The sequence below is a fragment of the Muscardinus avellanarius genome (assembly GCF_963383645.1).
Source record: "Muscardinus avellanarius genome assembly, chromosome: 2".
NCBI lineage: Eukaryota > Metazoa > Chordata > Mammalia > Rodentia > Gliridae > Muscardinus > Muscardinus avellanarius.
In genome coordinates this window covers 55,472,226-55,494,125 of record NC_137787.1, presented here as the reverse complement: position 1 = coordinate 55,494,125, position 21,900 = coordinate 55,472,226, and the positions used below count along the sequence as shown (strand labels likewise).

The 21,900-nt window shown below is 34.3% G+C and overlaps 1 protein-coding gene across 1 annotated transcript in view; it reads left to right on the top strand.

Moving 5' to 3' along the window:
- UBE2E3 (ubiquitin conjugating enzyme E2 E3) overlaps positions 1 to 21,432 on the top strand; it is a gene marked incomplete at its 5' end in the record, with an annotated part of 82,345 nt that extends 60,913 nt beyond the window's left edge. The window contains 3 exons of the mRNA XM_080688991.1: positions 15,275 to 15,407; positions 19,715 to 19,862; positions 21,293 to 21,432. Of these exons, the coding sequence (XP_080545117.1) occupies positions 15,275 to 15,407; positions 19,715 to 19,862; positions 21,293 to 21,390 (379 nt within the window). The 3' untranslated portion in view covers positions 21,391 to 21,432. The remainder of the gene's footprint in view (positions 1 to 15,274; positions 15,408 to 19,714; positions 19,863 to 21,292) is intronic.
- Between the last annotated feature and the right edge of the window lie 468 nt (positions 21,433 to 21,900).

The window sequence follows — 21,900 nt, the reverse complement described above, 5'->3', positions numbered from 1 at the left end:
CCTCAGCTAGTTAGTGAGGCTCTCAGTAACTTAGTGAGACCCTGTCTCCAAATAAAATATAAAATAGGTCTGGGAGTGTAGCCCAGAGGTAGAAAGCCCCTTGGTTCCATCCTCAGTACCACCAAAAGAAAAAAAAAGAAAGAAAAACATTGATAACCAAGATTTTATTTTCCCCCTCTTCTTGTGTTCTGGTAAAGGGAGAATTCTATAGGCTTCATCTGAGAGAGGAGGTTATTCTTGTGATGTCCCTGTTAGTAGAAGTGATGAATCTCTTGGACAGAGCAATTTTTTAAAATTAAATCAGTTATTTCACCTCACTGTGAATATGAATTTAAAAATGAAGGACATAAGTGTAAGACTGTGATCATAGTATTAGCTAAAGGCCATGTACTTATTAGTGTTGACATTTAATTTCACTATCCCCACAGTTTATCCTTCTAGCACCAGTGCCTGGTACATACTAGATGTTCAAAATATTTGACTGACTGAGCTTGGATGTTAAAGAATTATTTAATCTTGTGTTTGATTGTACTTTTAGAAATGTTTTCACCTGCATTTATACAAGCATACTTTACAATGAATAATATCTGGACTAGAATTCTTTTTTTTTTTTTTTTGTGGTGGTACTGGGGTTCCTGGAAACCCTTCTACCTCTGGGCTACACTCCCAGACCTAATTTTATATTTTGATTTGGAAACAGGGTGACTTCAAACCTGCGCGATCCTCCTGTCTCTACCTCCCAAGTGCGGGGATTACAAGTGTGCACCACCATGCCCGGCCTAGAATTCTTATTCTCTATATTTATACTCAATAGACCTGACTGCATTTGGATGAGGAATGTCATAACAGGTCTTAGATAGACTAAAAAAGCACAAGCTTTACAGTAGAAGTTTTGAAGAAAGACTATTTGGTAATTATTGGAATACGGAAGTCTTGTAGTCGGTACAGGTAGAAGTCTCTAGGTAATGCTTTAAATACTTTCAAGGTCATTAGTCTTTCTTTACATACACCTAACTGCTAGAAGTGCACATTAATTCTTTCAGATACATGATTTTGCAAACTGCAAATTCATTTACATGCAAGTGTAATAGACACATACTGCTTTTTAGGAATATTTCAAAATAGTCAAAACTTTAATTCAATCTAAAACAAAAAACTGAAAATAAATATTGTTTCTTTCTCTGTAACCATGTAGCAGAAAGAAGAAAATTATTTATATTATTCATTCAATATATGAAAAGAAAACCAGGCCTCAAAAATCTTACTTTTGCATATCACCATAATTTACAGAAGGGCCAGGAAGTTACACAAGCATTTTGTAGTAATTTATGTAAAAGTTAAAATGGTAAAGAATGGTTTAAAACTCCCTTTTTTTTTTTTTTAAGGAATTAGGGTATGCTTACACAAGTTTATGGAGAGAATTTACTGTTTATAGGAACAATTTCTGAAAGTTATTGAGTGTTTTAGAAAAGAGTTACATGCTAGTATAAGTTTTTTTTTCTTTTTCTTTTTCTTTGGGGGGGGGGTGTCTGGGGATGGAACCCAGGGGCATTCAATCTCTGAGCTATACCCTTTGCCCTGTTTTTTTATTCTTTATTTTGAAACAGGGTCTCACTAAGTTGCAGAGGGCCTCACTAAGTAGCTAAGACTTTCTGCAAACCACAAGCCTCTGGTCTCAGCCTCCTAAGTGCTGGGATTACAAGCATGCAGCACAACGCCTGGCTCTACTATAAGTTTTTAATGCATATAAATTGTACTTGTTTGAAAGGTGCTGCCTTTTTTTCTTCCTGTTTTAAAAAAATTGAATTGCATTACAATTCATTGTAATTGTTTCTTTCATATTTGGTGGTAAACATAAAAGGCACTAAAGCTTATCTTGTCACCACCTGTTTTGTTCAACAAGGTTCTCTTCAGAAACATAATCCCTAAATTGATGAGGGATTACTATAGTTAATGCTTAAAATGAAACAAAAAAGTTAACCTGAAGTATAAGAAGAATTAAATGTGATATATTATTTTGGCATTGGGGATTGAATGCAGGGAAATTCTGTCTTAAAGCTATATCCCTCACCCTCCCTTTTTTTTATTTTGATGTACAGTTTGCTAGGTTGCTGAGGGTCTCCCTAAGTTCCTGAGCCTAATCTCCAATGTGATCATCCTGTCTCAAGCTTTCAAGTACTAGGTTCATAGGCATGTGCTGCCATGCCTACCTTAAATATGTTATTTTTGAAAAGTGTTTAGTATTAAAAGCTATTACAGAATCACTTTTAATTTGTGTTATCAGATACTTTTATTTATGAATTTGTTAACACTTCATTTTTGGTAGAAGCTGAATAATTAAGAATGTTTACTGGGATACAGTGCTTTAAAAATTGTGATGAAGTCATTTTAAAGAAGATTTTTGCCACAGTGGTACATGCCTGTAATATCAGTAGTTGGAGGCAGATATAGATTCAAGGCCAGCCTCAGCAACATAGTGAGGCCCCCCAGTAACCTAGGGAGACCCTGTTTCAAAATAAAATAGGGCTGGCCAAGGAGGGTTCAGAGGTAGAATGCCCCTGGGTCCACAGTAACACCAAAAAAAAAAAAAAAAAAAAAGGAGAAAGAAAGATAATAGCTATATATAGGACCATGGGCAAGTCAATTGAGCTCTTGGTGTTTCATTTTCTCCTCTATCATATTGTGATAAAATCTCTTAGTAAATTACTAAGGATCAATATAGATAACATCTGAAGTGGCTGGCATAAAGCTGATATTCCATAAAATGTTTTTTCTTTACTGACATAGTAAAATAAAGCTCTGCTGCACTTAGAAAACTTTTATTTTAATATAAGTACAGAAATAAATACTATGTGGCTAACAGTCTGATAATCCTCACATATTTTAACTCAAACATGTTTTTTTATAACTTTATTTTGGTGCATTGTAGTCACACATCTTCATGGGATACAAGATGGTAGAGGCATACATGCACACATCACTCATTTAGCCCTTGCCCAGTTCCCATCCCATCCCTACCCCCTTTCTCTCTCCTCATGTTTGGCTTAAGTGATTAAGTGAAATTATACAGTTGACGCTTGTTTGTATTTCCTTCCTAATCTCATTCCTCTTTCTCCCCAGAAGTAGTGATCTGTATTTTTTTGTACAGAATTTCTTTCAAATTTACACTTAAAATATTAAACTTATTAAATTTCTTTTTAATGTAGTATATATTCATAGAGGAATACATGATTTGTATATTTAATCCTATATTTTATTTTTTAAATTTTTTCCTTTAATATTTAAAAATTTTTATTGGTGCATTGTCATAATTCATCTTATTGGGGTACAAGATGGTAGAGACATACATGCACACATTACTCATTTAGCCCTTCCTGTTTCTACTCCATTCCCTCCCCCTCCCTCCTTCTCATGTTTGGCCTAGTGATTGATGTGTTTATGAATGTACATCATATACATTAGATAATTTTCCTCTTCCCCCTCTCATTCTCTTCAGTTAGGTCACCTTATTTGCTCATCTATGGTTTCTCCTTCCTAGTCTAGAGTTCCTTCTATGACCCTTTTTCTCCCTAGCTTCCACATGTTAGGGAGAACATCTGGTTTTTTACTTTTTGTGACTAATCTCACTTAGTATAATGTTCTCAAATTCCATCCATTTCCTCACAAATGATGTAATTTTCTTCTTTATAGCTCAGTAAAATTCCATTGTGTACATAGTCCATAGTTTTGTGATCCATTCATTTGTTGATAGACATTTTGGCTGGTTCCATAGTTTGGCCATTGTAAATTGTGCGGCTGTAAACATAAATATACATGTATTAGTTTGGTAGTTTGGTTTTCATTCTCTGGGGTAGATACCCAGAAATGGTATTGCTGGATCTTACGGTAGATTTGTTCCCATTCTTCTGAGAATACTCCATACTGTTTTCCAAAGTGGTTGTATAATTTGCAATCTCACCAACATTATATTAGAGTTTCTACTTCTCCACATCCTTGCCAGCATTTGTTGCTTGTTTTTTTAAAGATTGCCATTCTAATTGGAGTTAGGTGAAATCTCAGGGTAGTTTTGATTTGCATCTCTGATTGCTAATGATGTTGAACATTTTTCAAACATTTACTGGCAATATGAATTTCTTCTGTGAATTGTCTATTTAGTTCATTTGCCCTTTTATTTTCAATAGTGGGAATTGAAGTCAGGGGAATTATACCTCTGAAGCTACACCCTGAGCCCCCTCCTTCCCTCCCTCCCTCCCTTCCTTCCACCTTCCTTCCAGTCAGCAGTACTGGGGATTGAACCAAGGGGCATTCTACCTGAGATACTCCAGCCCTGTTTTTTAGTTTTTATTTTGAAACAGAGTTTCACTAAGTAGCTGTGGCTGGCCATGAATTTATGCTCCTCCTATCTCAGCTTCCCAAATACTGGGATTACAAGCATGCACCACCATGCCAGGCTCCCTATTTTTTATTCTTTATTTTGAAACAAGTTCTCACAAAGGTATGGAGGGCCTCTCTAAGTTGCTGAGACTAGTTGCAAACCTGTGATCTTCCTACCTCATCCTCCCAAGTACTGGGATTGCAAGCCTGTACCACCAAGACCAGATGGCTTGCCCATTTTTGTTTTGTTTATATGTTTTCTTAGTGTTAAGTTTCTTGAGTTCTTTTTATATTCTAGATATTAGTCCTCTATCGGAAGAATAATTGGCAAAAATTTTCTCTCATTCTTTTGCTCTCTGTTGAGGCTCTTGATAAGTTTCTTTGCGGTACAGAAGACCTTGCATCTCCTTAAGTGGGCATAGGTCCAACACTTCAACACATAGGCACAGGTAAAAAACTTGAACAAGACCCCAAAGGCAGAGGAAATTAAATGGAGGAGGATCAGTCTTGGGATTGCATTAAACTGAAGAGCTTCCACTGAGATCTGTCTTGCTGAAAAATTCTTGTTTTTCATTTTAATTGCTATAACATTTATTTCTTATTGATGAACAATTAGGTTTTCTGCAGTTTTTCACTATCATAAGTAATGCTAAGTTGAATATCTTTGTTTTTAATATTCTTCTTAGTACTCAAGAAAATATATATTTTTGCCACACACACACACTCTGAAATGTATATTACTGGCCCCAGAAAGTTTGCAATGAACTTTTTCTGTTTCTTAACTCATCCTAACGTAGTTCTCTTTAAGCTTTCTTTCCCTCCTTCCATAATATTCATACTAAGATGTTAAGTTATAGCTTCATTTTAGGAAAAGCTCTATCAATGTTAGGAGCAGTTGTTTTAGTGAGATTAATAGTGATTGATTTAAATTTCCAATATTATTCATGTTTGTTTTAGTGAGATTAATAGTGATTGGTTTTAATTTCCAATATTATCTATTTCAAATGAAATTAAAATTCTGAAGTATTCTTTTGCAATAAAAATGTGTACCAATTCTAATAACTATCACAATGGTTAACCCAACCTAATGAAGTATCATTTTATATGTGGGGATTTTTTAAAAATGTATTTATAGTGAATAGATGTGCTAGCTTTTATAAATGCTATTCTGTTTCTGATACTGCTAGCTATTTTTTTTAGGGAATCATATCTAAAATGATCAATTACTTGCTTTCAAGTTAAAAATGTTTTTTATATAAAAGCATTTTGTATAGAATCTACAGACACTGTATATTTCTGAATTACTGAAGTATTTTATATGCTTCAGTTTAAAAAGTATGTGATTTTACTTATGATTGATTTGTTGTTACTAAAATGTCTTATTTCTTGAGTTGGTTTATTAATCTTATCTGGCTATTAAGATTGTAGAAAACAGCCAGGCGTGGTGATGCACACTTGTAATTCCTGAGCTTGGGAGGCGGAGACAGGAGGCTTAAGAGACCCTGTTTCCAAATAAAAAAAAAAAGTAGGAAATAGGTCAGGGAGTGTAGCCTGGAGGTAGAAGGGCTTCCAGGAACCCCAGTACCACCAACACACACACACACACACACACACACACACACACACACACACACACACACACACACACGATTGCAGAAAAGAAAGGTAGTTGGCACAACCATATCCTCTAAGAAAATAAATAGCCCAAACTATAAAATAATCATCAGGGTAACTAATTCTTAAATTGACATGACTTGTTGAAATTTGGGTGTTAATAAAACACTAATTAGGATCTTGGTAATGTCAAGAATTAAAATACTTTAGATTCCTTTAAAATGTTTATTGACCTGACTGCTTAGGATATATGGTAATTACTTTTAAGAAAATTTTGAAATTTTTTTTTTTTTTTTTTTTTTTGTGGTACTGGGTTCCTGGAAGCCCTTCTACCTCCGGGCTACACTCCCAGACCTATATTTTTTTATATTTTTGAAACAGGGTCTCTTACGCAAGTGCGGCTGGCTTCGAACCTGCGAGATCCTCCTGTCTCCGCCTCCCAAGCGCGGGAATTACAAGCGTGCGCCACCACGCCCGGCGAAAATTTTGAATTTTAAAAGTATCTGGATATAGCCTGAGTGCTAAAGTGTTACCAATTAGAATACTTGATTTTATACATTATTTGGCTCCAGCCTGTCCTTTTTATATATCTGCAAATAATCAAAGAAATCCCATTCATGTTTGTTTCCCATATTTCTACTTCTTGTATTATCAAATCCTAGTCCTCATCGTTGTTGAAGGGCATGGCCACTGTTAGACCAGGGTAGTTTCCTTTTCTTATTTTCTTTGCCGTGCTTCTTCAGTTCCAGGGAATCCCCTTTCACCATTTTCATACTTGCTGGTCACTTTATTACCTTGCTTTCCTCTTTTTTCCTGACTTCCCTGTCTTAGGCTGATTGATGGGCTGTCCATTTGCCTCCCTCAACATAGCATACCTATTCATCACTTTTACTGTTCTGTTTCCTCTACCCTTCATTTTCCAATCACTTTAGCACTTTAATTTTTCAAGATTAATCTTTTCTTCTTACCTTCCCTTCTTTGTGACCACAATCTTACACGTTTTGCCCCTGTTCCTGCCTTGGTTATAAAGCTGTATTTGAGAGAGTAGGCAAAAATGAGAAGCCAGAGTGAATACCTGGGGGCAACAGGTCAAGCTGAGGGCATTGTTGATTATGCATTTTTAAAATGTTTAGCATGACACTATGATAAATAAAATATAACATTTTCTTTCTAGTATTTTTCATTGAGAAGTGTTTTAAATATGCATTTACTCATTTTATGTTATGGGGAAAATGGTTTAAATGAACTTTTAAATTAAATATTGTCAGCTTTGAAACCACAATTTGTATAATTGTGTTCAAGACCAAAATACTTGATTTTGTGTGTGTGTGTGTGTGTGTGTGTGTGTGTGTGTGTGTGTGAGTCTGTAGATGGAACCCAGGGGTATTCAACGTCCAAGCTATTCCCCCTGCCCTAGTTTTTATTCTTTATTTTGAAACCAGGTCTCACTGAGTTGCAGAGGGCCTCAATAAGTAGCTGAAGCTATCCATGAACCACTATCCTCTGGTCTCAGCCTCCTGAATGTTGGGATTGCAGGCATAAGCATGCGCCACCACGCCTGGCTCAAAATACTTGATTTTAAGGAAAGTTTTTAGAACATGTCTCTTGATAAGTTAGAAACTATTTTTATATGCCAACCCTTAGAAAAATATTTATTTATTGCTTTAATGTTCTGAACTTTATTTGTATTTTTAATTAATGCTATATTTATATGTTTATTTGATAGCAGTTTTAGATTTGCAGCTAACTTGAATGAAAAGTACAGAGTCCTATAGACCCTTTCATTGCACACATGTACAATTTTCTTATTATCATTCCATACCACAGTGATGTATTTTTTTTTACAATCTATGAATTTACTTTGACACATTCTTAACACCCAGATTCCCTTGTTTACATTAGAATTCACTGTTGGTGTTATGTATTTAACAGATTTTGGCAAATATATAGTGGCATATATCTAACCGCTGTCCTATCGTACAGAATAGGTCCATAGCCATAACATTACTCTGTGCTTTTTCTGTTTAGCCTTTCCTCCCCAATAACTTCTGACAACCACTGATTTTTTTACTATTGTCATAGTTTTGCTTCTTCCAGGATGTCATGTAGTGAAATTATATAATATATAGCCTTTTCATATTGGCTTCTTTCATTTAATATTAATTTAAGGTTCCTCGAACTCTTTTCATGGCTTGATACTCGTTTCTTTTTAGCACTGAATAGTATTCCATCATCTTGGGTGTGCCACAGTTTCTATATACATTCATCTTCTAAAAAACATCTTGGTTACTTTCAAGTTTTAGCAATTATGAATAAAACTGCTATAAACATCCATGTGCAGGTTTTTGTGTGGACATAAGTTTCCAGCTCATGGGTAAATACCAACAAATGCTGTTGCTGAATCATATGCTAAGATATGTTTAATTTTATAAGAAACTGCCAAACTGTCTTCCAAAATGGATATCCACATGCAAAAAAAAAAAAAAATGAATCTAGACATTTTGTATTCTCACAAGCAATGAATAAGAATTCATGCTTCATATCCTACCAGCATTTAGTGTTGTCAGTGTTTTGGATTTAGGCCATTCTAATGGATATATAGTAGTATGTCAGTGTTTTAATTGTGATTTCCTAATGACATGAGGTTGAATGTCTTCATATGCTTTTTTGCCATCCGATGTTGTCTTGATGAGGTACACAGGTCTTTGGTCTATTTTTAAAAATGCATTGTTTGTTATTGTAGATTTTAATAGTTCTTTGTGTACTTTGGATACCAGTTGTTTATTAAGTGTTCTTTTGCATATATTTTCTCTTCTTTTCTATGTCTGTGTCTTCTTTTCTCCTAGTCTGGTTTGTCTTCTCTTTCTCTTGATACTGTCTTTTGCAGAGCAGTAGTTTAAGTTTTAATAAAGTCAAGTTTATCAGTTATTTGTTTATGGCTTGTATGCTTTTAATGTTATCTGTACAAGATCATCACCATGTTCAAGATCATCTGGGTTTTCTCTTATGTTATCTTCTAGCAGTTTGTTTTATACCTTGGGTCTATGACCCATTTTGAGTAAATTTTTGTGAAGAGTTTAAGGCTGGTGTTTAGATTTATTTATATATATATATATAGTGTCCAGTTATTCCTGCATCATTTGTTGAAGAAGCCATCTTTATCTTACTGCATTTTCTTTTCAATGAATAGTTAACTGAAGCTGGTAAAGTAGTGCATGCCTAGAATTCCAGCTACTCTGAAGGTTGAGTCAGGAGGATTACAAGTTGGAGGCCAACCTGGGCAACTTAGATTGTCTCAAAATAAATAAAAAGGGTTGGGGTATAGCTTATATATCTCAGTAGTGGTACAGGTCCTGGGTTCAATCCTCAACATGCCAAAAAAAAAAAAAATCTTTAAAACAAGATCGTTAACTGTTTATGGTATGTTTTTGAGGGGGCTTTCTTTTGTGTTCTTTTTGTTTCTCTGTCTTTTCACTAGTACCACACTGTCTTGATTTTTGTACCTTCATAGTAAGTTTTAAAATAACATAGTCTTAGTCCTCTAACTTTGTTCTCTCTTTCCTGAGTTAGCTGTTCTGGGACTTTTACTTTTCCATATAAACATTAGAATCAGGTTTTTGACACCCACAATATAATTTTCTGGGCTTTTTGTTCTATTTTCATTGAGTGTGTATATGAAGGTGGAAGAATTGATATTTAGTGTTCCTATGCATAGTTGTATAGAATACCACTTTTCCTTCTTAGATTTTACCTTTATTTTCAAGACTTAGTGCTTTAAAATTTAGTTGAGATTTATAAGTCCTATTAAGGTTGTATCTTTTTAATAACTTAGTTATTTTATTACAGAAGCCATAAAATCAGACATATATACATATATACATAGGTGTGCGCGCGCGCGCGCGCACACACACACACACTACTAGGAATTGAATTCAGGGGCTATATCTTGAGCCTATTTTATTTTGAAACATTAGATTGCTGAGGCTCACTTTGAACCTTCAATCCTCCTATAATCAGCCTCCCAAGTATGCCATACATCTTGTCTGCCAACATGCCTGCTCAGACTCATTTTAAATAAATTTGCTTACTTAAATTTTTCTAATTTCAAATGCATATTACATAAGAATGCACATTTTAATAATTTAAATGTACTATATTTTCCACAATTTTTGTGAAGTTTTAGGTCATTGTTATATGTCCTTTTTTCTTTGCATTTAGTTCAGCTCATTTTGAGACTTTTTACCTTAGAGATTAAAAACAAGCATACATAGAGTTTTTAGTATGAATCTCTTTATTTGCCTTAGTACACGATTAAAAAGTTGAATTTACAAAGAACATTGTGTTAGGAAAAAATGTGTATTTGTAAAGTGAACCCATTATTAATCATTTAAAAGTTATTACAGGAAATCACTGCTGTGTTGCAGAAAGTATATGTGACCCTTGCCATAAAAGAAATTGCAGAATTAGTATCTAAACAATGAGAAACAATGTTGCTAAGGGTGTCAGTCCTGATGACACAAATGTTTGAAATAATATAACTTATTAACAGTAAAAGCCTCTGACAATAATGTTTGCATATATCAGCCTACCACTTATCTTTATATCATATCATTTATCTACCTTTTAATTTTGTTGTTTGATATTTAAAAGGCTAAATGGTTTATAAAGGAAAAATAATTAGAATAAGGATTTTTCATGTGTTAAATTGTATTTAAACAAAAAATGGAGCCTTTAGTTAGGTAGTTTAATGATTGGTCTTTCTTTTTAACTTACCCTAAATGAAATTGCCATTAGCTGAAACAGGAGTGTAGTTGGAATATTAGGAATTTGATTTAGGATGTGATAAATTTGAGATACTTTTCAAGATTGTTGGATTTAAATATTAAATTTTACAATAAAGGCTTAGTAATTGTATGTATATCTCTGGAATTCAGAATAAAAATTGGAGTTAAGTGAATATTAGTGCTTTTGAATAAAGTTGCATGGGATCATCAAAAGATTACATGTACATAGAAAACAAGAGGTTGAGCTTTTTGCAGGACTGGCATTGTTTAGAAGTTAGGAAAATAGAAAATGAAGAGGGGGCAGGAAAGTGAAAATGAAAACCAATAAAGGTTGTTATTCTAGCAACAAAACCAAGAAAGCATGTCAAGAAGGAAGTGGTTGCTTCTATCAGATGTTGCTGGAACATATAAGATCGGGATGGAGTAATGATCACTGGAGTGACGAGGTCTTTGGTGACCTTGGATAAGAGCTGTTTCAGTGGAGGGATGGAAAGGAAAACCTGTGTGGAATGGTCGGATAAAAACAGGAGGGGAGAAATTGGACACAGCAGGTAGAGATAACACTTTGAAGTTTTGCTGTAAAGGAATGATCATTGGGATGGAAGTTGGAAGGGGAAGAGAAACAGGTTGAAAGGCATTGTTGGATTCAGTGGACAGTTTCACTAGAGAGGGGAAAATAGATAATTGGATACAGATTGGAGAATTGCTACAATGCTGCTCTGTGAAACAGAAAAGGAGAGGGAAAATGGGAACTAGTGAAAAAGTATGACACACACCTGTTATGAAACTGTCGGAGTTTATCGCTCATTTCGATGGCCCCCATCAGGCCTCAGTGACAAGTCAGTTGCTAGCCTATAAATGCTTTGCTTGGATTAGTCAATTCAGTCCTGCAGCTGTTCTGATCCCAAACCCCTTACAACCCCTTTCCCACCCTCTCCATGCCTTGAGTTCCAGATGGTACTTTTGTAAGAATGAAAAAGGGCCCCTTAGTCCAAACAAGGCAGCCAACACAAAAGTGGGATGTTAGCCCTTACTCCCCTTAGGCTCAGTGTCTTTGAGTATAGTAAAGAAATGGCAGTAGCATAGCCTCATCCTGCCCAGTCTACTTAAGTCAACAGAAAAGTCACATTGAACAGCCTGGTAAGTAGAAAGAAAGCAAATTTAAAAACTGCCTTTGGTGTGGGAATTCAGCTCTTCTGCTCACTGGTAGAAAAGATTTAAGATGAGTCGTTACTCTCTGTTGATACTTAAAGTATAAAAGGATGGTTTTGGCTTTAGGCCCATTCTTTTCAGTTTAATATTTTGTGATCTATTAAAATATAGTGATTTCCAAACTTTCCTACTATCCAACCATCTGAAATATAACACAGTTCTGCATAAAAATCCAAAAACATCTCTGAGGCAATTTTGCTTTTTTGGAGAACAGCTCCCCTTGAGTACTCATATAAAAAGAAGTATAAGAAAACCTTCCAGGGAAATATGGACTAGTTATATGCTTTGTTCTTATTCTGGGTCATTTTTGAAGCTCTGGTACATATGGAAAATTATTTAACTCTCTGAATTTAGTTTTCTCATCTGAAAATAGAAATACAACACTATTATACCCACTTAAAAAGTTTTTAAGGAGAAGTAAGTGAATTACACCAGTATAGTGCTCTAAACAATGCCTGGCTTATAGTTAAATTGTAGCTAACATTATTTAGTACTATTATACTAATAGAGTCATACATCCTAAAAAGAGTTTAGAAACATTTTACTAGAACATCTGAAACTATGAAAGGTCTGATACTATAATTTTATAATTATTACCTTGAATTACGAAGTGAAAAATTAACATGGAATGATACCATTGAGTCAGTTTAAACTTTTGTGTGTGTGTGGGGTACTTGGGGGTAGACCCTTTCTACCTCTGGGCTATACTCCCAGACCTATTTTATTTTATTGAAGATTTAAAGAAGTTTATTAAAAGATAGAAATACAGAGGATAGGTACAGCTCCATACCAGACTGGCATGGAGGGGTGACTCAAATGAATACACCCGGCCTATTTTTTATTTTATTTGGAAACAGGATCTCACTAAGTTGCTGAGAGCTTCACTAAGTAGCTGAGGCTGGCTTCAAATCTGTGCCATCCTCCTGTCTCAGCCTCCCAAGCATGAGGATTACAAGCATGCACCACCATGCCCGGCCAATTTAAACTTTTTATAAAGTGAAAGCTCAATTTTATGTTTTTAGTTACATTGAATATTCACGTGAAGAAGGCATACCTGATTCTCATATAACAGAATAATAAGCCATTTCTATAGTTGGTGCCAGTTTAAAATCTATTAATTGGTTTTTATTTAAAATCTATTAATTGGTTTGTTTTTATTTTCAAGAAAACCTTTTCCTTATATAGTCAGAGTAGTAAAATTTTTACTGTGCATATATATCTACCCTAAAGATAGATTATTGAAACCTCTGTAAATTTAATCACACCATCAGGTTTGTACACCTCTTTTGTATGATTTATTTCTCAAGGGCACACATTAAATTATTGATAGTATTATTTACCTGAAGTTTTCTAGTGTATGCTTTTACAGACTTAGTAATATGTAGTTCAGTGAATTAAAGTGTTGTTAGTGTAATTGAATTATTATGCTGGTTTGTGTTTTTTTAAATAGGACCTGCAAGTCATTTCTAAATTATTAGTGTGTGTGTGTGTGTGTGTGTGTGTGTGTGTGTGTGTGTGTGTGTGTTTTACTGGGAATGGAACCCCAGGGGTATTCTATCTCCAAGGTACTCCCCAGCCCTATTTTTTTAGCCTTTATTTTGAAACAGGGTCTCACTGAGATGCAAAGGGCCTTATTAAGTAGTAGCTGAGGCTGTCTGCAAACCGCATTTCTCCTGTCTTAGCCTCCCAAATTCTGGGGATTACATGCAGGCACCACCATGCCTGCTCTTAATGGTTATTTTAAAAGAGTAAAAGCCTTATATATACATATGTTTAGAAGCCAAGATAATTCTTTATATAAAGACTAGAGAAAGTAGAAGTCTGTAAGGTACATTAAAGAGAATTTAAGGAGTATTAGAGTTGTTTTACTAACAAGAAGTTGTATTTAGATTTTATTTGAACTCTCTCATCTGTATGTAATAAATAAACTTATGATGTTGAACACATGGCATCAAAATGTAACTGACTTAATAGCACCTGGCACTCAGATCTTGGCTTCTAACAACATGCCCCCACTTCCCAAAGAAACCAGGGCTTCTTAAAAAAATGGTTCATTAGAAGGCCAGGAGCCTGGAGAATCTTGTTAAACGAAAAAAGGAGAATATTTCCTCAAAATGATGATGGCATGTTATAGGGATGTAGGAGCCAAATCTACATGGGCCAAATCTGGGATAATTTGAGCATCAACATATTTAAAAGCAATAGTGAATAATAAAGCATTGGGAAAAAAAGAAATCCATGAGATCATACCAATAATACATTTCAAGTGCCAGCTACGTGTGGAAAGAAGTACTGGAATTGAGAAATCATGATTTTGCCACCATCATCGTAAAGTTCAAAGAATCACGTAGGTGTTAAATCTTGGGGAGAAATTTTGATGAGCAAAATATTTACATGGTCTTAAAGTATCTGCCCAAAGATTGCTTAGTTATTGCGGAAAAAGATAGTAACTACTCAGTAGAGAAATTGGACAACACCATACCATGTCTGTGTGATGAAACTTATTGCCCCTGAGGGACAGGTGAATATCATTTGCCTCCAGATGTGATACCCTGAGAAGGCTACATCACTCATATACCACTCTGTCCAGAAATTGTGTTACGTAAATCTGATAATGGGGAAACTCCAGACAGGCTCGAGGTGATGAGCATTCCTTCCCTTCCTCCTTTCTTTCCAGGACTATATTCGTAAATATGTTAGTTACAAAAGTGGAAGGCTGAAAGGACCCATTGTTAAAGGAGACTAAAGATATAAGACATACTGAATCCCAAGACTGCAACTTGTGACTGGAGAAAAAAAATTTTTTTTAAGGTATTACTGAGACAGTTGGCAGTTTCATAATGCCAATCATAAAGTACTGTATTGACTTAGCTACTGAAATTTTAACTATTGAAACTTATAGGATATTGTTTGTAGGAAATGCACAAATATATTTATATTGAAAGGGCTAGGATGAGCAATACTCTCAGATGGCTTAGAACCTTGTGTGTGTGTGTGTGTGTGTGTGTGTGTGTGTGTGTGTGTGTGTGTGTGTAGAAAGAAAGAGAAAAGACAAAATGCGGCAAAATACTAATAGAAGTAGAATCCCAGTAAAGTTACTCAGGTGTTCTTTGTATGTTTGTTGGATTTGTTTGTAAGTATGAAATATTTATACACATGCACAAACACATCAGATACTTATCTCTCATTGCTCTCTGTTGCTAATTTAACTTTAAATACTTCATTGGTTTTAAGGTGTTAACATGTGTTATCTACAGGTATACATACTGACTTTAATTTCTTTTAAATAGTGCTGGGCCTAAAGGAGATAACATTTATGAATGGAGATCAACTATACTTGGTCCACCCGGTTCTGTATATGAAGGTGGTGTTTTTTTTCTGGATATCACATTTTCATCAGATTATCCATTTAAGCCACCAAAGGTAAGAACCTAGAGTATATTAAGTACATCTTTCAATATTCTCCAAAATAAGTTATTCTTGAGTATAAATACATATTAATGACATTTTAATTTCATTGTTATTCATGGATTGATAGGGAAACTCTTAACAGAACTAGTAATTTTAAAACTGAAAGTAATTGACTTCTGCCTTTTATATATAACTTCATATTCAACACAGGGTTTCTTAGTTATAAATAAAACTATATACTTTCCTTGTATTTCAAGAAAACAGATTAAGAACCTTCCTTAAGAATCATATTAGGATAAAGAGTAAACTTATTTCCTTCAGCAGCTATTGAGACCTGTTTCATTACCCAGTACCAAAAAAACAGCTTATTTGATGGCTTCAGTAGTAATGGTTTAATAATGTAAATGTTTACTTTCTTTTTAAAATAAGCAAAAACTAGAAAACATAGCAAAGAAAAGGAAATCTAGTAATATTTAGTAAATTCCTTTTGTGCCCTCTGGGTGCAATATAGATAGAAACAGGTTGGCAGGGCTACTCCTTTACCTTTTCATTGGCTCTTACTTCATTTCAAGAACAAAGAAGGATTGATTTGCACCTTGTAATGACTGTCAGTTATTTTGCAAAGCTTAAAACATATTTGACTGGCTTTCCTCTCATTCTAAAATGATCAAGCCATAGGTATAAACCACAAGAATCATACAAACTCTTGTTACAGAGACATCTAGGGAAAAGTGTGTTATTAAGTCTGTAGCCCTTAACTATGATGAAATGTTTTCTTTTCAACATGGTTTTTTATGTTCCATATACTACTTGTCACTTATGTAGTGGTTTAGTAAATGTATGTGTAGAAATAATCTGTTTTAAAGAAGAGCATTACTCAACAAAGCATTATTGTGCACAGTAGCAATAGTTCCACCTAGTGGTATTTACCTCAAATTGCAGATATATTCTAGGTATTTGCTCCTAATTAGTTATAGATATTTGTTTGTTTGTTTGTTTTTGAGTGCTTTACCATGTGTTTCCTCAGAATTTAAGATATTAAAATTACCATCTTTTTTAATGCACCCAGGTCTGGAGAGTCTTTGAATCAGTGAAATAAAGGCATAAAACCTTCACCTTTATTACACCACAAACTGTATTCATATTCAAATTGACATGAATTTTATGTTAGCATATCTACTAACTGCTTAGTTTGCATTTACTAGTTAAGTTGTGTTATAGAAAAAATAAAACCTGAGTGAGCCTCATGACTATGTTTATAAAGTGATACTTCTACATACCTAATTTTTTAATATTTGAAATTTAACATGTTAGCAAAAATAGGTTTTGTTTGTGGTACTAGAGAATGAGCCATAGGACATTCTACCTTTGAGCAGCACCCCCAGCACTATTTAATTTTTATTTTGAAAATGTTCATTTGGTTCTTTCCTCTTGCTTATGGTTTATAGTAATAAACATTCTCTCTTTTTTTTTTTTTTTTGGCGGGTCTGGGGATGGAACTCAGGGGCATTTGACCTCCAAGCTACACCCCCTGCCCTATTTTTTATTCTTTATTTTGAAACCGGGTCTCACTGAGTTGCAGAGGGCCTCACTTAGTAGCTGAGGCTGTCCGCTACCCTGATCCTCCGGTCTCAGCCTCCAAAATGCTGGGATTACAAGTGTGCGTCACCACGCCCAGCTACTACTAAGCATTCTTAAGGTATATAGTTGGAGAAGTTAAACATAAATAAGATTTGTTCTTATCTTAGTGTTAATAACAATGCTCTACAGGACTTAACTTTTTTTGAAGTTCACATGAGGTGTTGAACTTCATGAAGAATAATAAAATATAATTCCGTTATGTTCATAGATACTATCTATTTTTATTAACAGCTGAAAGGATTATTTATTATTATTATTATTATTATTTTTTGGCGGGTCTGGGGATGGAACCCAGAGGCATTTGACCTCTGAGCTACACCCCCTACCCAATTTTTTTTTTTTTTTTGAAACAGGGTCTCACTGAGTTGCGAAAGGGCCTCACTAAGTAGCTGAGGCTGTTTGCGAACCATGATCCTCCTGTCTCAGCCTCCCAAATGCTGGGATTACAGGCATGCGTCACCATGCCTGGCTAGCTGAAAGGATTTAAAATATTAATTTTATTTGTGAACTACTTTTATAGCTATTGAATAGTCATTTGTTAGTGGTCTGAATATATGTTATTCCCATATTCTAGAGCAGGATTTATATAATAAAAATAAAATGCAAAGCTACATGTATAATTTTCAATTTTTGAGTAGCCACACAAAGATAAGAAATATTTTGGTATATTTTATTTAATTCAGTATATCTAAAATATTGGTATTTCAACATGTAATCAATGAAAGTTGTTTTTTTTTTTTTTTTTTTTTTTTTTTTTTTTCCTGTGGTATTGGTTATTTAATCCTGGGCATTCTGCCTCTGAGCTATACCCTCAGCCCCTTTTATTTTTTATTTTGAAACAGGGTTTCCTATGTTGTGGAGGGCCTTACTAAGTTGCTAAACCAATACTACTGTCTTAGCCTCCCAAGTACTGGTATTTAGCCATGTGCCACCATGTCTGGATATAAATATTATTAATGAGATCTTTACATTCTGTTTTTGGTACTAAGTCTTTGAAATCTGTTATGTACCTTATACCTTCAGACTATCTAAATTTATTGTTATCATATTATTTTTTAGGTTTTTTCTTTTTTTTTTTTTTTTTTGGTGGTACTGGGAATGGAACCCATGGGCCTTCTACTTCCGGGCTATACTCCCGGACCTATTTTATATTTTATTTGGAAACAGGGTATCTTAAGCTAGCTGAGGCTGGCTTTGAACCTGCCAAGACAGGGATCCTTCTGTCTCAGCCTCCCAAGCCTGGGGATTACAAGTGTGCACCACCACGCCTAGCTCTTTTGTAGTGGGTTTTGAACCAGGGACATTCTACCTCTGAATGAATGATACCCCCAGCCCTATTTTGTTATTTTAAAACAACAAATAAGTTAAGTTGTGCTAAGTAACCACATGCTGGCCTTTGAATTTGTTAGTCTCCTGTTTTAGCCTCCAGGTATTGAGATTACAGATAGACATCACTATGCCCAGCTGAGACCATCTTAATTAGAATAGCTGTAATTAAGATCTCTGCAGTCACATGTAACCGCAGTGTATTATGTTAGAGCAGTTTTAGAAGGGTGTGGTCTCCTTTTTGTCCTCCTCCCCCCACTAAACATTGTTCATGTGGGGTCTATGTGTTTTTATCTCCTTCTCACCCTCTCCCCTCTCTCCATATTCCTTCTCAGAAAGATAATTTTGAGATTTTTAAAAATATTTTCTTCACAGATTCCACTTTGAAACTCACACTGGCGTCTCCTTTCTTCTCCTTCCATGCTGCCATGTGCTTTCAACTACTCAAAAAGGGCTTCGTCCTTCCTTTTTTGATTATATTAGATATAGTAGTAATGGGTATTAAGATGATAGCTGATGAGAGAGATGGACTAGATTAAGATTATATAAATAAGCAACAAAGTCATTAATGCACAGTTTATAAATTTTTGAGAAATGCCCAATATGGGTAGCTGACCTGATGAAGTGATGTTAGACTATTAGTTCTAACAGATAGAAGTACTTTTTTTATAACTCCAAATTATGAATGAACTACTCAGTTGTTTTAAAACGTGCCAGTATTTTTTTTTTTTCATTTATCTTCTTTTCTCACAAATGTCAGGAATATCAGTCTCCGTTAACTCAGTAGCTGGAAACCATGCTTATTTTAATGTTTTAGTCTAACGGGATAGTGAACCAAGTATGGAAATGGAAAGCTTAAGAGTAGAAAGGTAGTGCTGATGGTCTCACTAACTTTCTCCTCAATCCTTCTCTATTATTTTTGACATGTGGCAACTAGTTGAATTTATATAGATCATTCCAACTAAAAAAACTAATAGAGCTTTTATGTTAAGGAAGAGTTTTCTTCAGTTCCTCATACATTTCTTATTCCCTCTTTTTTTTGTCTTTCTGTATGTGCATGTGCACACAGGTACATATGGTATATGCATGCATATATGCATAGAATTACTGTGATTCACTTAAAGATTTAATTGATCAGCTACTCACTTTGTTTTAAAATCAATATATACTAGGTGAAAACAAGTTTCTTTCAACTGAATAAAACTAATAATAAATTTTATTGATAAATGTAATCTCAAGATCTAGTTAAATTAGTTGCTATTTAACATCATATATGACACATTACTGTGAAATTTTTTGTTGATAATAAAGCATTCATTTTTTGTGTGTGTTTTTAATGTGATTGTACTTAGGTTACTTTCCGCACCAGAATCTATCACTGCAACATCAACAGTCAGGGAGTCATCTGTCTGGACATCCTTAAAGACAACTGGAGTCCTGCTTTGACTATTTCAAAAGTTTTGCTGTCTATTTGTTCTCTTTTGACAGACTGCAACCCTGGTAAGCAAATCTTTCTAACCATATGCAGAAAAGCTTCAAAACTCAGTGCATTTTTTTGGTTGCCTTACGTGTTGGAGAAATAAATAAAGATGAGTATAAAACATTTTGTGAAAAAATTATTGATACCATTTCAATTAGACTAAGCCAAAGGTTTCTCAGTAACTTCTTTGAGTTTGCTAATGGTATATCACTGTACAATTACTTTCTCACCATCATTCATAGAATGTCTACTTTGTAAAATATGTAGCAGCACAAATAATTTCTATCAGGAAGTGTGCAATGTCTTTGACACTGGCACAACCTTTTCTTTCTCCTTCCATGCTGCCATGTGCTTCAGCTACTCAGAAGTGAAGGGCTTCTCCTTTTCTTTTTGGGTTATATCAGATGTAGTAGGAATGAATATTAAGATGATAACTGATGAGAGAGGTGGACCAGATTAAGAGTATATAAATCAGCATTAAAATCATTAATGCACAGTTCATAAATTTTTCAGAAACGCATAATATGAGTACCTAACCTGATGAAATGATGTTAGACTTGTAGTCTCACATGTTATCTATTTGGTCATTTTAAAAGAAGTTGACTTACTTTTTTAAAATACTTGCTATGTCACTAAAGGTTATTACTATTGTCATAGGCTCAGCAGTTAGACATATGTGATAGATAAGGAAATTCATTATGTTGTCATTTATTAAAGCAAAAGATTAGGAGTGACCCATGTCCATTAATTGAGGATGCAGTTATTAAAAGAATGAATCAGCTCTGTATGAATTGACAGGGAAAGATACATTAAGTGAACAGTTTCTCAGGAAAAGTATATACACACATCCTAAATGCTTATAAAATGTAAATAAAAATCTCTGGAAAGAAACACTGTAAATAATAATTGTTGCCTTGAGAAGATTCTGAGTAGTTGGGAGTGAGGTTTTACTTTCTTACTGGTTAATAGGAACACTTCAAATGTAATATCATGTATACATAATTTTAGAAAAATTAATTTAGAATAAAAATTTAAAAATATATCTTAGATTCAGTATTTATTTAAAAATTCAATTTAAAACAGAATGACAATTAAGTTTTTAAATGAATAGCATTGTATCCTAAGATCAGGGTTTTTGTAAAAAATGTTTTTAAATTACCAAAATAATTCATAAATACAACCACCCACCATACTTTTACTGTTTAGTAAAATGTCATGACTAAATTTTTATATTAAAAATGTGTCTTTTATAAAAAATCCTATCTATTAACTCAGTAGTTATTTTGTAGTGAAAGGCTTTCCTAATTTGGATATTAATACATACAAGTGATATTACTTTAAGAATTTTTTTAAAAGCCACTATGAAATATGTTTTAATATAATATAATGTTAGAATTGTACCTTTAAGGATATCACATAATATCTTTTAATGTTGTTTCTACTTTTCCAGCGGATCCTCTGGTTGGAAGCATAGCCACTCAGTATTTGACCAACAGAGCAGAACATGACAGGATAGCCAGACAGTGGACCAAGAGATACGCCACATAATTCATATAATTTGTACGCAGTGTGAAGGAGCAGAAGGCATCTTCTCACTGTGCTGCAAATCTTTATAGCCTTTACAATACGGACTTCTGTGTATATGTTATACTGATTCTACTCTCTGCTTTTATCCTTTGGAGACTGGGAGACTCCCCCAAAAGGTAAATGCTATCAAGAGTAGAACTTTGTAGCTGTAGATTAGTTATGTTTAAAACGCCTACTTGCAAGTCTTGCTTCTTTGGGATATCAAAATGTATTTTGTGATGTACTAAGGATACTGGTCCTGAAGTCTACCAAATATTATAGTGCATTTTAGCCTAATTCATTATCTGTATGAAGTTATAAAAGTAGCTGTAGATGACTAGGAATTATGTCATTTGTATTAAACCCAGATCTATTTCTGAGTATGTGGTTCATGCTGTTGTGAAAATGTTTTACCTTTGTCAGTTTGTAATGAGAGGATTTCCTTTTACCCTTTGTAGCTCAGAGAGCACTGATGTATCATCTCAAACACAA